Below are 17,480 nucleotides of genomic sequence, written 5' to 3'. Positions count from 1 at the left end.
GCGCCTAGGAGAATTCAGTACCTTCCTATATCTCTTTTCAGTTTTTATTGGAAACTCTCTCAAGTTCATTCCATTGGTTTTGAGTTAAGTTAATGAACGTTGAACATATGGTGTATGTGAAGAGGCTATTTGAATGGAAATGAAGATATTAAATCTCCAAGAAATGGTTGGATATGTGGTATTCTCATCGGGTATTCACATAAAAATGAAATGAATTTTGTTTCGTTTCCGTCTGTTGTATATCTACACTGTTATCGTTTCGATTTATTATCTTCCATCGTCTACCTTTCAATGGTCTTTGAGCTCATATTCTTCTGAATGATTTCCTGCGGATCAGTTACTTCACAACTTCTAAGAATCATTTGAAAATCCTGTTTCGATAAGATCAGCTGCTTTTCATGGAAAATTCACTCATAAGGCGATTCTTGGGCTGTATACTGACTGATTTCAACAGAATGGCGAATACGCCACGATAAAATTCATAGACACATGAAAGCGCATCCGCCATATTGTGCTGCTCATTCGATTAGTTTTTAGGAACTGACAAAGTATCCTTAATTAAGTTCTGAAGGGTCTTTTCTTCGATATAAAGGCTGTGGAAGTGAATTTCCCTAAGACAGTCAATTCAATATTTTTCTGATACTGATGAAATTAGAGCAGTCATTCAATTCCCAGTACCCCTTGAAGGAATATGGTTAACTAAAAGGCTGATTTGTCAATTTGTTGGATAAAGATTCAAACAACAAATTATCGTGGATTCCGTATGAAGATAACCCACAAACCCACTGACTCTCTTTGCGCTATTTGAGTCCGTTGTTCATTACATGATTATACAGAACTTCACCTGCTACTACTTATGCACACCGTTGTTTCTCTTTTCATTTTTTTACTTTCAGGACTACTTTTACTAACATTCGTCCAGTATGCGTTGTTAATTTGTTGCTTCGACATAGTAATATTCGGTTACGAGTTGATCCTCATGAATGAGTGAATACTGAATTGTTTCATGTGTTCTCCACCTATAATTGTATGAAAATAACAGTTAGTTTGTTTTGATATAATTATCATTAAAGCTTCTTTACATCACCTAGCTATAAAATGATAGAAACGGAACATTGATTAATTTTCACAGAAAAAGTTAATAGGATTTTGTTAAACTGATGAGGGGTAACTCATTTTAGTCCTAGTGATTTATTAACGTTGCCACATGAAGCCCATACTTTCCCCCGGTAGTAGTCGCTATCATAACTGATTTTTCAAGAAAAATCCATTGAATTTGATGAAATTCTCTCTTCTCTTCCAGTTGCCGGGTCCTTCAAGGATTCCAACGTTTGGAACCCGCATCCCACAGCCAGGATCGGCCTTCAAATCGAACCAGGACATCGAACCACCTCCCATCACGCCAGCAGATGTCGGTAGGCGCGTCCTCGCCGCCGGTAAAGTAGGAACTCTCCGCTTCGTCGGCAAAGTCCACTTCGCGAGCGACGTGTGGTGCGGTATCGAACTAGACGCGGATGTCGGTAAGAACGACGGCTCGATAGAGGGCGTCCGGTACTTCACTTGTTCTCGAGGCCGCGGCTTGATGACGCCACTGTCCAAAGTTTCCATCCTGAACGACAGTCGCATGGTAAAATCGGACAGTTCCTTCTCGATCTCCGGCCGCCCCCACCTGCCCAGATACGAAACGTTCGATCTGGACGAGTTGATCGATACGAACTCGCTAGATGGCGCGACGGTTGAAGATAGGGGTTCGTACGTGGGTCGACAGGACCGCACGCAGCCCAACGTGTTGAGGAGGGGTAAGACTTTCGATCAGGGGAAGAGGAAAGATGATGCGTTCACGAATAATACGCAGGCTTCTGTATATGATAACAATGAGAATAGACTGAAAAGGAGCGAATCTTATGTAAATAATAATATTTTAAAGAAACGTGGTTCCATATTGACCCAAAACGCAGATAGGAATTTTTGTAGTCCCGAAAGCGAAATAACCGATTCCCCTAGTAAAACCTCAACTCCCGTCGCTTCAACTTCTAGGTTTAATATTAAAAGTACTGAGGAAACTGTGGAAACTAGGACGATTAATCAGAAATTTTGGGATGGCAATGAACGGATGAATATTTTCCGGACTAAGGAGAAACAGGGCCAAACCAACGAATCTACGAACGCTGAAAACGGCGTAAACGATGATAGTAACGTAGGAGAACCGAAACTATGCGATAGTAAAGACCATTCGGAGCACCAAAACATTAGGACGTTCCTGTTCAATTCTCAAGAGGAAGAGAACAAACGAGACTCCTTGGACCTCGACGAATCTCTGGGTATACTCACGTTGAGTCAAATGAATGACGGTTTCTCAACAGCGGACTCCGCCTTCGCTCTGGATGATATGTCCGAACATAAGAACTTCGCCTCAGCACTGCCAAACTCCAATTTCGATTTGATGCTTCAGGAGAACGTGACTCTGATCAGTGAAACGACGATAAATCTCGATCTTACCTTGGACATCACCGATAAGTCGAAGAGTTTCCATTTCACGCGTTTGGAGGAGACGCCTTCTCCCGAAGAACTGCCCTTAGATCCCATACCGATAGTGGGGATCGAGCCTAAGGCCGAAGGCTCTAAATCGAAGTCGAACTGTTTCATCACGAGCATCACGAGTATAACGAGCCTTGATACTGGATATCAAGGAGATGGGGAGATGTCCAGACCTGGGAGTCGCGGAGCTGATAATTCTCCTTTGACCAGGAGGCCTCTACCCAGACCTCCCAGGAGGGCAGATGCGATGACAGATTCAGATTTTTTCACAGAAAGTGACGCTGATATTCACGACGAGAATATCGTCAAGGGGGACAGAAAGGCTCAAATCATTGATGGAACGTTGTATGGCGTGGACCCACAAGCCGCCGCTGACATATACGTCAACAACAGGGAAAACATGGACTCTAGCGGCATCTTCACCGACATAGAATCGAACACACGAGCCGAGGAGTTATTGATGGACGAAAAAATAGACATTTCCCCTAGCGATACTTCGACTAAAACCCTATCGGAAAACAGCCAAAACAACGTGCAAGAAATCATCGCCAAGAACGAAGCTAAGAAGAAAGACGCCCCTACGGAAAACGCCAAAAAACGTGCCACTCCAAGCCCCGCCATATCCAACACTTCGAGTACCGTGTCTCCCCGTCATCTGCCAAGGGATGATTCGATCAAGAAGTACAAGACGTTGAAGAGGGAGGTCCAGTCCAAGGTTAAGACTCTTCTAGACAATAATAACGCGAACAAACAGGAGAAGAAGACGTTCAAGAAACCTGCCGGACGATGGGACGCTGTCATGAACAAAATTTCGAAAAGCGACAGCAAAACCAACTTCCAGGAGGTCAAGTCGAAGGTTTTCAATGGGGTGGGTTCGAAATCGAACACTCCTAGTGGCGGCAGGCAGGTCAACAATCAGAAGTCGCCGAATAACAAGTTGTGAGTATTTTTTTTAATTTCTCAAATCCTTTATTCAAGGGTTCATATCCATATCACTTCATCTTTTAGGTTATATGGGTTGTCTTGCGCGTTATCGATATACAGGGTGAGTCTTCGACAGATATTTTAACAGTAGATTCTTGAGGTCAAAATAAACAATTTCTTCCTACACCATTTTTGCCGATTCGGCCCTGATAAAAAAATATAGCCACTTTAAGTTTTCATAATGAGCTACTATGCCACCCCTGGAGAATAAAAATTACGTTCAGAAAAACTAGCTGCATCTGTGACACTATACAAATCTGTGGCTTTCTTAAACAGAGTTGTATTCAGCCAAAGTATCCGATGTTTCAAATTTCACAGATACTTTATAATGTTTTAACATCAAGTTACTCGAAAACTGCGCATTATACGAGAAGATATGAAGAATACTTTTATTTTACAAAACGTTCAAATATTCGTTAGATAGCGTCAAACTTAGTTTCAAGAGTTGGGTTCTTTGAATTTTTTCTTTGGTATTTTTATGGTACGTAATGATCATAATGAGAAAACTAGAAGACATGAGTGATATCTAGGGTTCGAAAAAGATTCATCAAATAAATGAAAAGCTATATTTCGAAATTCATTTCATTCGGTATAGCCGTTTGTGAGATAGAACTAAAAAAACATTTTTTTATGGTTTTTCAGCAGCTTGTATCTTTCAAACCGAGCCAATTAGGAAAGAATGGTATAGGAAAAAGGTGTTTCTTTTGACCTCAAGAATCAACTGTTAAAATATTTGCACGAGTGAAAGACTCACCTTGTATATTCGTTATTTACTGTTTTGTAGGTTGATAAAACTTCATCAATGAACAAATCATCCATTTCTGGCACAAAAAGTTTGCCAATAAAAAAAATATATACATGAGAAGTTACGCAATGAAAATTGTCTGCAAAATAGTAAATACCGATGATATGAATTAAGTACTTTGATTTTTACTCACTCTGTATACAAAAATCGGCTTTAGTCTGCAACTACAACAGACCCAAATAAATTGTGAACACTACTGATGTAGGAACATTTCAATCTTCATCCAATCATCAAAACACTTTTTAACAGCAATATTTGAATATTGAATTGGGGGTAGAAAAACAATTCAAACAGAACTAACCTTGATTTGTTCTAGGAGGAGAGTAAGGACAAGGGTCTTGGGCTTACCCCAGCCTCCCAAAAACAGCAATGGAGAAAGTATACACAGTTCCATCAGCGACTTGAGTTCATCAGTCTCAAAAAAGACTCTCGGTGAGTACACACAGTCCATATCCAATATTACGAGGATGTAGTGAAAAATTCCTTAGCCTATAATCATAGATACAAAAAATATTTGAAGTCAAAAATTGTATTATACAGGGTGTGTTCATTGCTAAGGTGTTTCTTTATTCTTGGAACAATTCTAGGCTAACTGGATATCAATACATCCTCGCTCAACAAATAATAATAATGTGAGAGATCTTATCCAGCAAAATTCATTTCACCTCATTAATATTGTCAACTGGTATTCTGGAAGTCTCGTGACTTCTGTATTTCTCTGGTATCGAGCCCAGTACCGGATACTCATGAAGGTCTAAAAGCTTTCGGTATTTCAGAAGGGTTTGATCGCTCGCTGAATATTAAGCGAAGTGAAAAACGCGCAGTGCGGCCAATATACAGAGTGTTTGTGAACTGATGCGAAAGATTGATGGATCAATCTCGAAGTTCGAGTTTTCATTCAATATTTCTATAGGAATAATTGAGGAAAACGAAAAATTCAATGAATTTTAGATCTTCTGAAGGCGCTTTTTATGAATCGTTAATATACATGGTGTTCCATTGGAAATAGGAAAGATTTCAAAGATTCATTAACAAGTTTTGGCAGACTGTTTTTTCCACCCTATATATTTAAGATGGATATTATATGTCACTTAGGAGATCCTACATCGAAGGATATTTGACTGACAATCAATTCTAAAAGGATTCTGCACAACTTCATAATTCCAGAGTGATGGAATATTGTATGAAAACAACTGTTATACCCAAAATCTAAAAAAAATCTCGATAATTTCGAAAAAAACGCCGATACAAAATATCCTTTGACCTTTATTCAGGATGACAAAACGGAATGATTCATAAAAAATATAGGTCCTCTCTCCTGAGAGGAGACATATGTGCTGAGGCCTGCTCATTGCAGGACCCTGTATATTTACAAGATTATAAATCCGATACAAGTTCTCAAATAACGTTCTTGAAGGCTCTTGTGAAATTTTATGGTCATATGGCGAAACGTTTCTGAGTTAGAGAGATTTTTGAGATTTTTTTTATTTCCTTGTGAATTTTACTCAAATAATCCTATCGTGAACGGTCTCAGTTAACTGAGTGTTTGTTTATTCGCAGTGGCATTCTCTAAGTCTCACTTATGCCTATTTAAGTGTTCTTAGATAATCAAACATGGTGTGAGCTGATGTGAACAGAGAAATAGCATTTCATAAATTCATAATAGGGTAGAATAGCTCAGTCTTGTTCAAGTTTCACATCTCACTTCATAAAACGTCATATGATTATATTTAGAAGCCTAATATGAATTCTGAATACAAACTTATATGGCATTGAGCAAATATTTGTACACCTCGTATAATGAATTGCTATGTTTACTTCCTATATGGCTCCATTTTTGGATACAGCGTAGTAGAGCAATGTGGGTTTACAATCACCTTTCGATTTCACTTAGTACCACCTGACAACCATAATACTGTTTTTTTTTTAATTAAGAATGTGGAACATTTTACACGTGCAATATTTCAGTTGAGTTGCAGTTAGTCGTTTAGGAAAGCCACCCCTAATAATCCTCCCCTCCTAGACAAGGAATATCTATGCTACACTTGGTGAACAACCTTTCATAAGGGGGATGGTTTGATCAATACAACTGAAACATGACTTTTTCCCGAATGAAATTGTGCCTCGTAAAGTTTAAATTGTGGATCCAGGCATTTCTTGAGAAGCTAAACAAACATTTGGCAAAATTCTTTTATAACGCATCTGAGGGCATATTTTTTGCTGATACTGTAATTTCGGTTTCTACAAAACCCTGCACTCAATTCAAAAGAGGCACCCTGTATATTTTTCCAGATATTTGAAGGCCCTATCATTTCGAATTCGTACAAATGATTAGTACAAATACATAATTTGAAAAAGAAGAAATATATTACTTGATAATTGATGAATTGGTCAATTCATTAACTTTTCTAGACTCATGAGAATAAAAAACTTATAAGATATCCACCGAAATTGTGAAAATCTAAAAATTGGAGTATCGAGCCATCATCAAGTACCTGTATTTAAAAGGGTTAAGAGGTGAGCAGATTTACGAAGATATGCTTAATACCCTTGGTGATCAATGTCCTTCGTATGCGACCGTGAAAAATTGGACTGCAAGCTTCAAAAGTGGTAAATTTTCCATTGAAGATGATGACCGATCGGGAAGGCCAGTTTCTGTGTCAGTCCCCGAAAATATCGATGCAGTTCATGACTTGATTTTATCAGACCGTCGAATTGGGCTTAAACGGATATCTGAAGCACTGAATTTTTCATACGCGTTCATCATATAGCTCTCGTCAATTTGGACATCAGAAAAATTGCTGCAAAATGGATCCCCAAATGTTTGAATGTTGACCAAAAGCGTGCAAGGGTAGAAGCATCGCGTTCGATCTGTGCTCGATTTGAAAACGATGTAGACTTAAACCGAAGTGTTACTAAGGATGAGACTTGGGTACATTTCTACGATCCAGAAACAAAGCAACAATCGATGGAATGGCGACACTCTGGTTCTCCAAGACCTAAGAAGTTTCGTGTCCAAAAATCTGCTGGAAAAGTTCTTGCTTCAGTTTTTTGGGATTGCCATGAAGTAATCATGATTTATTTTTTGGATAAGGGTAGAAATATAACCGTAGATTACTATTCGATATTACTGACGACTCTACGGGAAAAATCAAAGAGAAAAAACGCGGAAAGCTATCCAAAGATGTTTTGTTTTTGCAGGACAACGCCCCTGCGCAAAAATCTCATGTTGCCATGCAAAAAATTCGTGATTTAGGGTTTGAATTACTAGAACACCCCCCTTATACACCAAATTTAGCTTCATTCGACTATCGTCTCTCTCCACAACTGAAAAAAAGTTTAAAAGGTCGTAAATTTTCTTCCAACGAGGAGTTAATAAAAGCTGTGGAGGTCTGGTTTGCAGAGCAAGAAGAAACATTTTTTTTGAAAGGTCTAGAGACGTTGCAGGTTCGCTGTAATAAATGTATCCAATTAAGAGGAGAATATGTTGAGTAATGAAATATTTTGACATTGAAATTCTGTTTGGTTCTATAGTAGACTAAGAATTTCTCAAGATATCCTCGTATGTATTCACTTTATGGTTTTATGGTTACAGTATCTTTGTGTGCAGTTATTTTCAAGGTGTTTCTCTTTCCAATTCGAGAAGAATCGTCGGAAAATCCATTTTACCCTTCGAAAACGCACCTGTCACCAAACACCCTTTCCTGGGACAGACGACGGGTGAAAACGACCGGTGTTATTATAGATTCAACCCGCCAGGTAACCCCCCAGGTAACACGGTCCAGATTTACCCGCAATTCGCACATCCGCAGATCGAAACCGGCGAACAATAATTCCAGTTTTCAGGCCCGCAGTCGTGGCCTTTTAAAACCGCTCGAGAGTCCAGTCGTACGAACGAGACTGCACGGTGCGCATCAAGTTGTCGCGGCGGCCACTTTCCGCGTTTTTCGTGCTAACGACCCTGTTTACGAACCCGCTCCGGTGCGGTAATTTTAGAAGTTCGCCGGTACTGATTGCCGAAAAATCGTCCGGTAGTGTTCGCGTATTTTTTCGCGTTTGCATCGTGGAACCAGGATGCTGTTGGGATATTGGAGCCGGGCTGTTCAGCGGGTATTTAAATGGGTGTTTTATTGGTCGTTATCCACTTGAGGATGTTCACAGTGTCGCCGATGCGTTTGCTATTTGAGTGTTGCGTTTGGGAAATTTTTGCGTTGAGATGGAGCTCGTTGATGAGCACAGTCTTGAGAAGCTGAGCTATCAACAGTTGGCCTGTTATCCATTTGGATTCCCTTCGAATATAGTTTCTTCTGAGACTTAAAGGTGTCTGATATTTCAAAGAATTGATAGATGAAGAGCATAAACATATAGAGAGTGCACAGTCAGAGGGTAATCTAAGAATAGGGATAACCTAAGAAAAATCTTAGTACTCGGAAATTTCTTCAATTAATTCAATGAAATATTGGGCAGATCTCACCTATACTCTATGCAAATTCATAATCGAACTTATAAATACTGAATAATATAAATTTTCACTACGTGTTTTGAAAAACATTACAAGTATTTCCCTACTTATTGAAAAATATCTTCAGTTGGCCGAATGTATAGGTTTTTCAGTGAAAATCTAACAATTACTCATATATTAGTTCAATTCAACATCTTACTAAGTGGTAGGAAAAAACTAACATGCAAATAATAACCATACGACATTTTTCGGAGAGTGAAATAAAAACAGAATCAGACCAGATAAGTCAAGAATAAAAATGACATCCCTTCTTTTTTCTGTTGAATTCAGTAGATATTCAGCAAATGCAAAGTATACTCTGTTAAGAGATGATTTCTGATATTATTCTTTACAGAAATTTCACACACGTTCAATCTACATAAATAGAACAGAATATAGCAAAATCTATCTATCAGAATTTTAAGTATGCAGCAAGATCTAGCATTATAACAAATTCAAACGAAGTCATAGAGAAATTTCCCTTAAGGAAAATGTGTAGGCGTAATTTACAAGAAATTGAACCCTAAGATTGAGATTTCGATTTTCTTAAATTCCATTGTTCAAAGGCCCGTACTGATTTGCATTTTCAGAAGAAATACATTACAATACCTTCGATGTATCTTGAAAATTTTCGAAAAAATAAAATCCCCTCAGTTTTTTTCGTTTTTAATCAATAGAGATCATTTACCACACTTTCAATAATGTACGTATTTGGGACTGAAGCAGGGAGCAGTGATAAACTTTGTATCAAACAAAGAGAAACTATCAAACACCATATTTGAATGAATTATCGGTAAACGATATATTTGCATTTTCCTCGAATTCAAAATCGATTGTGGAGGTATATAATCATGTTATCGTCGAGCAAACAGTTAGTTGAAGTTATTGATTCTCTTACATACCTCCATTTGCTCAGGACATTTGATTGTATATTCAATATTCACCTGAATGAAAATTTCAGTTCACAAAATACATTCATTAGAATTAGGTAAACAAAACAAGGATATTGGAATGTTGACAAGTGGACATGCGAAAAAGTATACTAATATTGATTTTCTCTTCTTTATTTCTGAATTCTCATCATGATTACATGAAAATTTTAAAATTAAAGTTTTATTATAGTATTTAATTGACAAACCAGAAAACACCTTGTTATCAATAATAGGCTACAATTTCAAATTAAACCACACTTCTGATGAGCATGATGTAAAGGGAGTTAAAACAATAGAATATTTTAGCATCCCTTTGATTGGGGGTCCATATAAATCGTCTTCTTTATCGTTCAGCATTTATTTTTTAAAGTGTCACTTGCAAATCAGTTCTATTCTGTTTTGAAAATTGGAATCAGAATATATTCTTTGAGATCTTGGAGTTGGTAACTAAGTATCCAGTAGTTTCAGAAAAAGATCCTATATCAACTTGGGGAAATGAAAAAAACAAGTGTGCTGAATACTCCCTCCTCTAAAAATTGTAATTTGTTCTAATTAATTAATTAATGGAGATTTATTCACTGAATCAATTAGGAAAGGAACCCATTGAAAACCTTATATAATCACAATGAGAATAACAATAACACTATTTCAATACGACCAAAGGAACTATGATTACATTTTGAAACCATTGTTCGGATCAATGAGATATTACGTATATAAAATCGATATTTGGTTCTATCGGTTTGTTACAAACTGTAGAGATGTGAATGAAACTTTAGACGAGGGTCATAGGCTAATATCCGTTTAAGTTATAATGATTTGAATTACAGCTTCGATGTTAATTTATCGCGAATTTATTGACGTGAAAAGATGCTAACTGAATTACTTATTTTTGTATTATAAGTCAGTTTAGCCCGAATTGAAATTTCCACCATTCAGCAAAGAATATTTGGATTTGAATAGATAATTATATTAAATTAAGCAAATTGGTTCATTTCTTCATTTAGATCGAAATAGGTTAAATTAATTGAATTAATACATCGTACTTGATTTCGAAATTTAATTAACTCTATCTAGAATATACAGGGTGGCTCAAGATCATCAGATTGATCATAGACATTTAGGAAATCCATTACGTGGAAACACAAATGACAGGAGAACAGAAAAAATGCTTTTCCTTGTTCCTTCGTAAAGACGTAGGTATTGGTCAACACTGATAAGCTTAAATGACACAAGTCGATTTCGATTTCTTAATTCTCGACACAATGAGTATCATAAGGTTGTTCGATTCAAATCATCGTTAAAATAATGGGGAATTTGTGGGTTCCAAACAGGTATGCTTATATGTATACCTACCTATACAGGTTCCGTGTAGAACTTGCTCTTTAGATAACCCAAAATTTCTTGTTTTCAGAGGGAATCGAACCAGTTCGATAAAACGAAGAAAAAACTTTTTCAACTCCCTTCCGCATAAATTGTTCATCAGAAAAGTTACCAATTTTACTTTCATCGAAGTATTTTCCCACATTTAGATCTTCGATATTGATATTACGAAAGTTGTCCATCGAAAACTCCAAAAAAAGAGATGTAGAGAAGTACAAATTTTCTGATAGATTGTCGTGGTACATCTCTTCCAATCTTAACATTTTCACTTTGTCGAATACTGTTCTGTTCATTTTCCTGGAAAAGTATCAAATACCCACATTGTTGAGTGGCAAATTATTCGTATAAGGTTGTCTATCGCATTATCATAACACATAAATATTTAATGAGAAAAACTGATAAGAATAATTGTTGGATATGAAGGTGCTGGTTCTTATCGACTCCTATTTAAATAGCTTTTAAAACGGTTATTGGCATACGCATGAATTCATGACAGAACTTGTGTACTTAAAGAAAAATCTTAATTTCGAACGAAGATCAAACGCATAGACCAATTAAAAGGTATTTCAAAAATTCGTTGCACTTAGTGGACTCCACTCACTTGGGAAAACATTCATTCAACAATATTTCGTTTCAATTTTTGAAAGTAATGTGAAATATTGGTGGTACTATTCGAATATATGATGAGTCTTAGAGATTTTCTCTTGGAATATGAATGAATTCCCTTCATACGTTTATTTATTGAGTTGATCGAAATGAAGATATGTCTAAATTGCACATCTTTCATAATTTCACAATTAAGCCTTTCGTTCACGATTGGATAGTCAAACAGTCAGTTGAAGATCTTCCTATTGCGAAAATTATGAATACATTTTCTTGGAATTTGAGTAATAATTACGCGTCTTGATTTACCTATCAATTACCAACTATTTCGAAAGTAAAACTGATTAGTTCAATTAGGGAAGAGGTCAAGCAAGTGCTGAGTCTGTTAAGACTTTTGATTTCTACTATACAGGGTGAGTAACAAACAGATTGATGGGCGTATCAAGATGTTTAGTTGAACACATTAACCATTTCACTTAAAATCCATCATGTCTGAGAAATAGGGTGTAGATATGCAGGAAATTTTCATATATTGGGCAGTACCTTGAATATCATTTCGAAAAGTCGTAAAGAATGAATGAAATTGACAAATCGTATGTTTTTGGGCAATTAAGTTCGAAAATTCAGACATGTGGAATGCTATAACTTCAGTTTGAGTACCCATAAGTTTATAATTAATTTATATTATATTCTGAGGAAAATACGTATTCGTTCGACTGTAACTTCTTACAACTGGTTATCGATGTTTAAAAATAAAACTTCAATAATCACATTCGTTCATTAGCCTTGAGTGTTATACCAAGTATCAATTTTTCCCTACATCAGTTTTGAGGAACATAAATGTGAAATTTCTACACTCTGTATCTCAGGGACCAATAGGATCGATATTTTTTGTCGTAAGTCATCTGAAAATATCTATATATAATTGAAGAGATTGTTGAAATTGAAGAATGAAATGAACCTTTAGAGTTTCTTCTAGTAACTTTATATGGTTCAAGCTCATCAGATGTGAAAGCAGGTTCAGGTAAAATAAAGACGACCTTTTATAAGTACCTCATCCGGATCGTTCAGAAAGTTGAAAATCAAGCCCATCTCTTGTGTTCCGACTAAAATATATGTCTACCGTCGAAATTAAGAAGTTCCCCAAACAAGCTTTATATACATGTGGGCATTAGGAACTTCGTTGAGTTCTCTTCTGGTGTAATTGTTCACGAAACCCTTCTTTAGAAATTTGGAATAAAAAACGAAGCAATTGTTCTTACTTATTCCGTGATATCTTGTCAATCCTCAGCTCTGCAGAGGGGATATTGAGTTAGTGCATTGACCCCTTGACAGCCTTTCTTCTGCTACAGCTCCTCGAAGTTGAACAATTTTTTCGAAATTTTCCACTAAAAGTAATTTTTTTCCCAAAGTACTGATCCTACGAAAAATCTAATCGCATATTCGTAATCTATGACCTCGACTCAGTCGGAAAAATGACCCGGGTTGATGAAGCTAATAAAATTAATTTTTTACCAGCTACCCCACCAACGAAATTTTTTCAAAAATTAAAAAAATTATTCATTTAGCTATATCGACACGGGTCATTTTACTGACTAAACCGAGGTCGTAGATGACGAATATGCATTTAGATTTTTCCTAGGATCAGTACTATATGAAAAAAAGCTTTTAGTGCAAAAAAACGATAAAATTGGTCAAATTTGAGCAGCTGTAGCAGCCAGACAAAAAGCACTGGACATAAGCTGATTTTTTTGGTGATAGATCGATTCTTTGCGAATAGAAAAAACCAACTTTCATTCCTCTACCGCGAACAGTTTAGATTTTATGATTTTTTCCGCGAAGGTCCGAAATTTCGGATTTTCCATCGACCATAACTTGAAAACTAATCCTTTCAGCAAAATTCTGTTTGCATATTCGTGATCTACCCCCTCGATTTCGTAAGTGCCCCAATTTTGGTGAAAATCGGAGAGATCGAAAATTTTTCAAATTTTCCATGCATATGTATGAGAAAAATTGCGATTTTTTGTGAAATATTTTTGGTCTCCGATCAAAACAAAATTTATACTGTACAATAATTCGAGGGCGTAGAACACGAATATGCAAACAGATATTTTAAAAAAAAATTATTTTTCAAGTTATGGTCGATGGAAAATCGGAAATTTTGGACCTTTGCGGAGAAAATCATAAAATGTGAAGTATTCGCGGTAGATTAATGAAATGAGGTTTTTTCTATTTGCAAAGAACCAATCTATAACCAAAAAAATCAGCTTGTGTCCAGTATCTTTTTTCTGCCTGCTACGACTGCCCAAAGTTGACCAATATTGTTGAAATTTTGCTCTAAAAGTGTTTTATTTCTCAAAATAATGGCCCTACAAAAAATCCACTTGCAGATTCGTGATCTGCGACCTCGACTTAGTAAGTAAAATGACCCGTGTCGATATAGCTGAATGAATAATTTTTTTTCGGACTTTGAATTTTTTTTTTGTTGGAGCGCGGTAAAACGATCTAAATCAAAATTTTTTTATTTCTCGAACGATATCAACCCGGGTCATTTTTTCGACTAATTCGAGGTCGTATATTACTCAAAGGTTGGTACTTGAACTGATCACTGAAAATCTTTGTTCTTATCCGTCGCTTTTTGGACATCCCTAGTAGTAGAAAACGAGTTGGGGAAACCTCTATTGCAAGAGGAACGTCCTATTTGCGTCATAAATAAATATGTGCTTTTTTCCGGGTTTTCTTATGAAACTCAATTCACTTTGATAAATATGCTGAAAGACTGTAGCTGGATTGTTGCCAATTCTCCGACCACGTTTAAGTTTAGATCAATATATGTGTATAATTGCCAGCTGACTGTGTGTATATTCACTGGAGCGAAACGATGAGTCAGTTGGAAGTTCCCAGGCGCAAGTGCAAGGTCAGGGGTTCCACCCTCCCCAAGAAAACCTTAGAAGGGTTGAAAAATGGGTAGACTGAGAAAAATTTCGACCCAATTTAACTAAAACTCAGTAAATAGTTGGGAAGGGCTGTACTAAGGCAGGTGTAAAATTTGTTTGGGATCGTATGACAAGAGAAAAATTCTCAGAATGAACCCAAAGAATATCCCCTAGATGAAAAACAAATTTTGCATATTCTGCATGGTTAAGCAGTCGAAAAATTAAAAATTATCAAAAATTAAACTTGACGAACGATGTGAATCAAATGTTTTTATCACGGTTTTTATTGTGAAGGTCAGTTTTCTCAACATTACCATCGGTTACAAAGATTCTTCGCTTAATATTGAACCGAATACATTCATACAAATTAGAGAGAAACTTTAGCTCACTCTGGAAATGAACTTGGGTGTTAAACTTGCAACCTTTATCAAATTGAATAAAAGCTTAGTGAACAGAAAAAATTATCTGTTGGAAAGAAAGCACTTTCAGTCAATTTATTTCATTTTCTCTGAACTCTCATTTGAGTGTGAGCCTAATCTTTAGGAGTCTTTGAGATAACACAATTTCAACTTGTCATCGAGGTAGATATCTGATATCTATGGGTCGTAAAATGAAAAGTACCTACACACGAAACTAGTCGTTTTTACTTAGGACAAATTACTCCTGCTATCGATTCATTACAGAAGAAACTTGTTCTTTTCATTGTTTTTCCTTTTTGAGACGTTTATTGAAGAAAGTAATACGATACTACCGTAGATTTTTATTTGAATACTTCGAAACGCCCACTTTTATGGCTTTGTACGATCGTAAATGTTCTCTTTTCAATGAAGGACAAATTTCGAACAATACCAAATATCGGCTTTAACGACGTCTGCATTTATGAGATTGGTTTGAAATTTATTTATACTCAATTCAACTCACGATTTGAGGATAGTATTCAGCAGAGAATAAGCAAGGATACATGGTGTGAATGAATACATAGTTGAAAAAACATTTGAGGGGCGATTCTTCGTCAAAAAACAGTAGTAATTCATATAATTTTTTTTCTGAGCAGCCCCCATTGGAGACAGCTCTCTTGAAAAGCAATTTTTTAGTTTCTGGTTTCCTAGAAAAAATTAAAAAGTTCTTTTCAGGTACAAAAATTAGGGGCTGCTCAAAAATTTTTCATGGAAGATCCACTCTATCCTTTGACAAGGAATTACACCTAATTTTTTTCACAACTATTCATTTACATCCTGTGTATATTAGGATATGCCAACTAAAACCTGGAAGGTTTAATTGTGTAGCTGTTTTCAGAATAAATGAATGAATTTTTAGTAAATTCACTAGGCAGTAATGGGCCAATGAAACCAGAGTCACTAAATATACCAACTCAGGCTAGCAGAAGATATAACATTCTGTATTCTATTAAAACACTCAACACGTGTGCTCAGAATGAATAACATCGAAATGTTAGATAAAAGCTCCTATATTTAATTTTTTTTAAAGAAAATTATGCGTTTTACTTGCCATAAACAACTCGATTCAGATATAAAAACACCTGAGAGCATCTCATTAAATGATGAAGTAATTATTATGAGGAAATTATGAGATAACATTCTATATTTATGTTAACTATTACTAATTATTAATTATTAAAATGAAAATCTGTGTGAGATTCTTCCAGAATAATAAAAAATAAACCCCCTTTGAGATTTATGGGGTGAAAAGACTATATTTTTCCGGGATTTGTGAAAACTAATTGTAAAGAGTAATATAAGGGACATATGGGTAGCTTTTTGATAAATCAACTCCTACTTCTTACGTCGCTTGAATGCTGGTTGCATTTCAAGAAATATTTCCCAACTCAATCAGTCGTTAACCTGAATTGGACAATAAAACGATCGCTATCAACCATTTATTAAGTATTATCGATGGTAGAAGGCCTTCGTCATCTTCTTTTTTAGCAAACGTCAAGGATGAAAATATACCTAACAAAGGCAGCTATTAGCAATGGTGTCCGATTTATGGTAATGACACTACACGATCTCTCCGTCTTTACATTGCATCCAGAAATAACTCGCATAAAAGATGAGGATTCCCCAATCACTTTGTGCTTGTTCCACAATGTATTCTCACTTCTCAGAGGATTCGAGGTTGACATATGGATAATCTAGAATCCATAGGTCATGTACTCTCAAAATCAGAGGTTCCAAAGGAAATTTGGAAAAATTGATACTGCCTAACGATCTTTCAAGTATTAGTACTATTTAAATTAACTTTTCTTATTGTTTTGTGGGATGTAATACTGAAAAACCTTTCTGTAAATGGCAGCAAGAGTCTATCTGGTGTTGGAGCTTCTTTATGAATCTTCGTACTCGTTGAGAATAAAAAATCGAAACTTAAATGTGAATAACGATACGTATTTTTATGGGAGAGTTTTCAATACTATTTCATTCTTCGTTCAACACTTCACAAACGAGGTTTTCGTTCCATAGTTCCATATTAGGAACCAATAAATAATATGCTAATAAAAATCGAACATTCCATTTTGTCAGGTATCTAACGGTTGATTTCCACACCCATTCTTGAAAGATTAAGATTCGAATTCTTCGGCAATGTTGTTTATGATACAATTTAGATAACATTTTCCTGATGAAACCACAATTCGTAGAAACTAGACGCTGTTTAAGTGTGAGTCAGTTTTCATCGAACAGTTTCTCCAATGGACAACCAAAGAATTCATTTTCCCCTCATCAAACTACGAGGATATATTGAAAAATTCTTAGCCTACTATAGAACCAAACAGAATTTCAATG

The 17,480-nt window shown here is 36.1% G+C and overlaps 1 protein-coding gene across 1 annotated transcript in view; it reads left to right on the top strand.

The window, feature by feature from the left end:
* LOC123314539 overlaps positions 1 to 17,480 on the top strand; it is a 74,107-nt gene that overhangs the window by 23,174 nt on the left and 33,453 nt on the right. The window contains exons 2-3 of the mRNA XM_044899878.1: positions 1,304 to 3,477; positions 4,644 to 4,759. Of these exons, the coding sequence (XP_044755813.1) occupies positions 1,304 to 3,477; positions 4,644 to 4,759 (2,290 nt within the window). The remainder of the gene's footprint in view (positions 1 to 1,303; positions 3,478 to 4,643; positions 4,760 to 17,480) is intronic.

This window comes from Coccinella septempunctata, chromosome 5 (assembly GCF_907165205.1).
Source record: "Coccinella septempunctata chromosome 5, icCocSept1.1, whole genome shotgun sequence".
Taxonomy (NCBI): Eukaryota; Metazoa; Arthropoda; class Insecta; order Coleoptera; family Coccinellidae; genus Coccinella; species Coccinella septempunctata.
The sequence above is the reverse complement of the archived record's forward strand: the minus strand, read 5'-3'. Positions and strand labels throughout refer to the sequence as shown.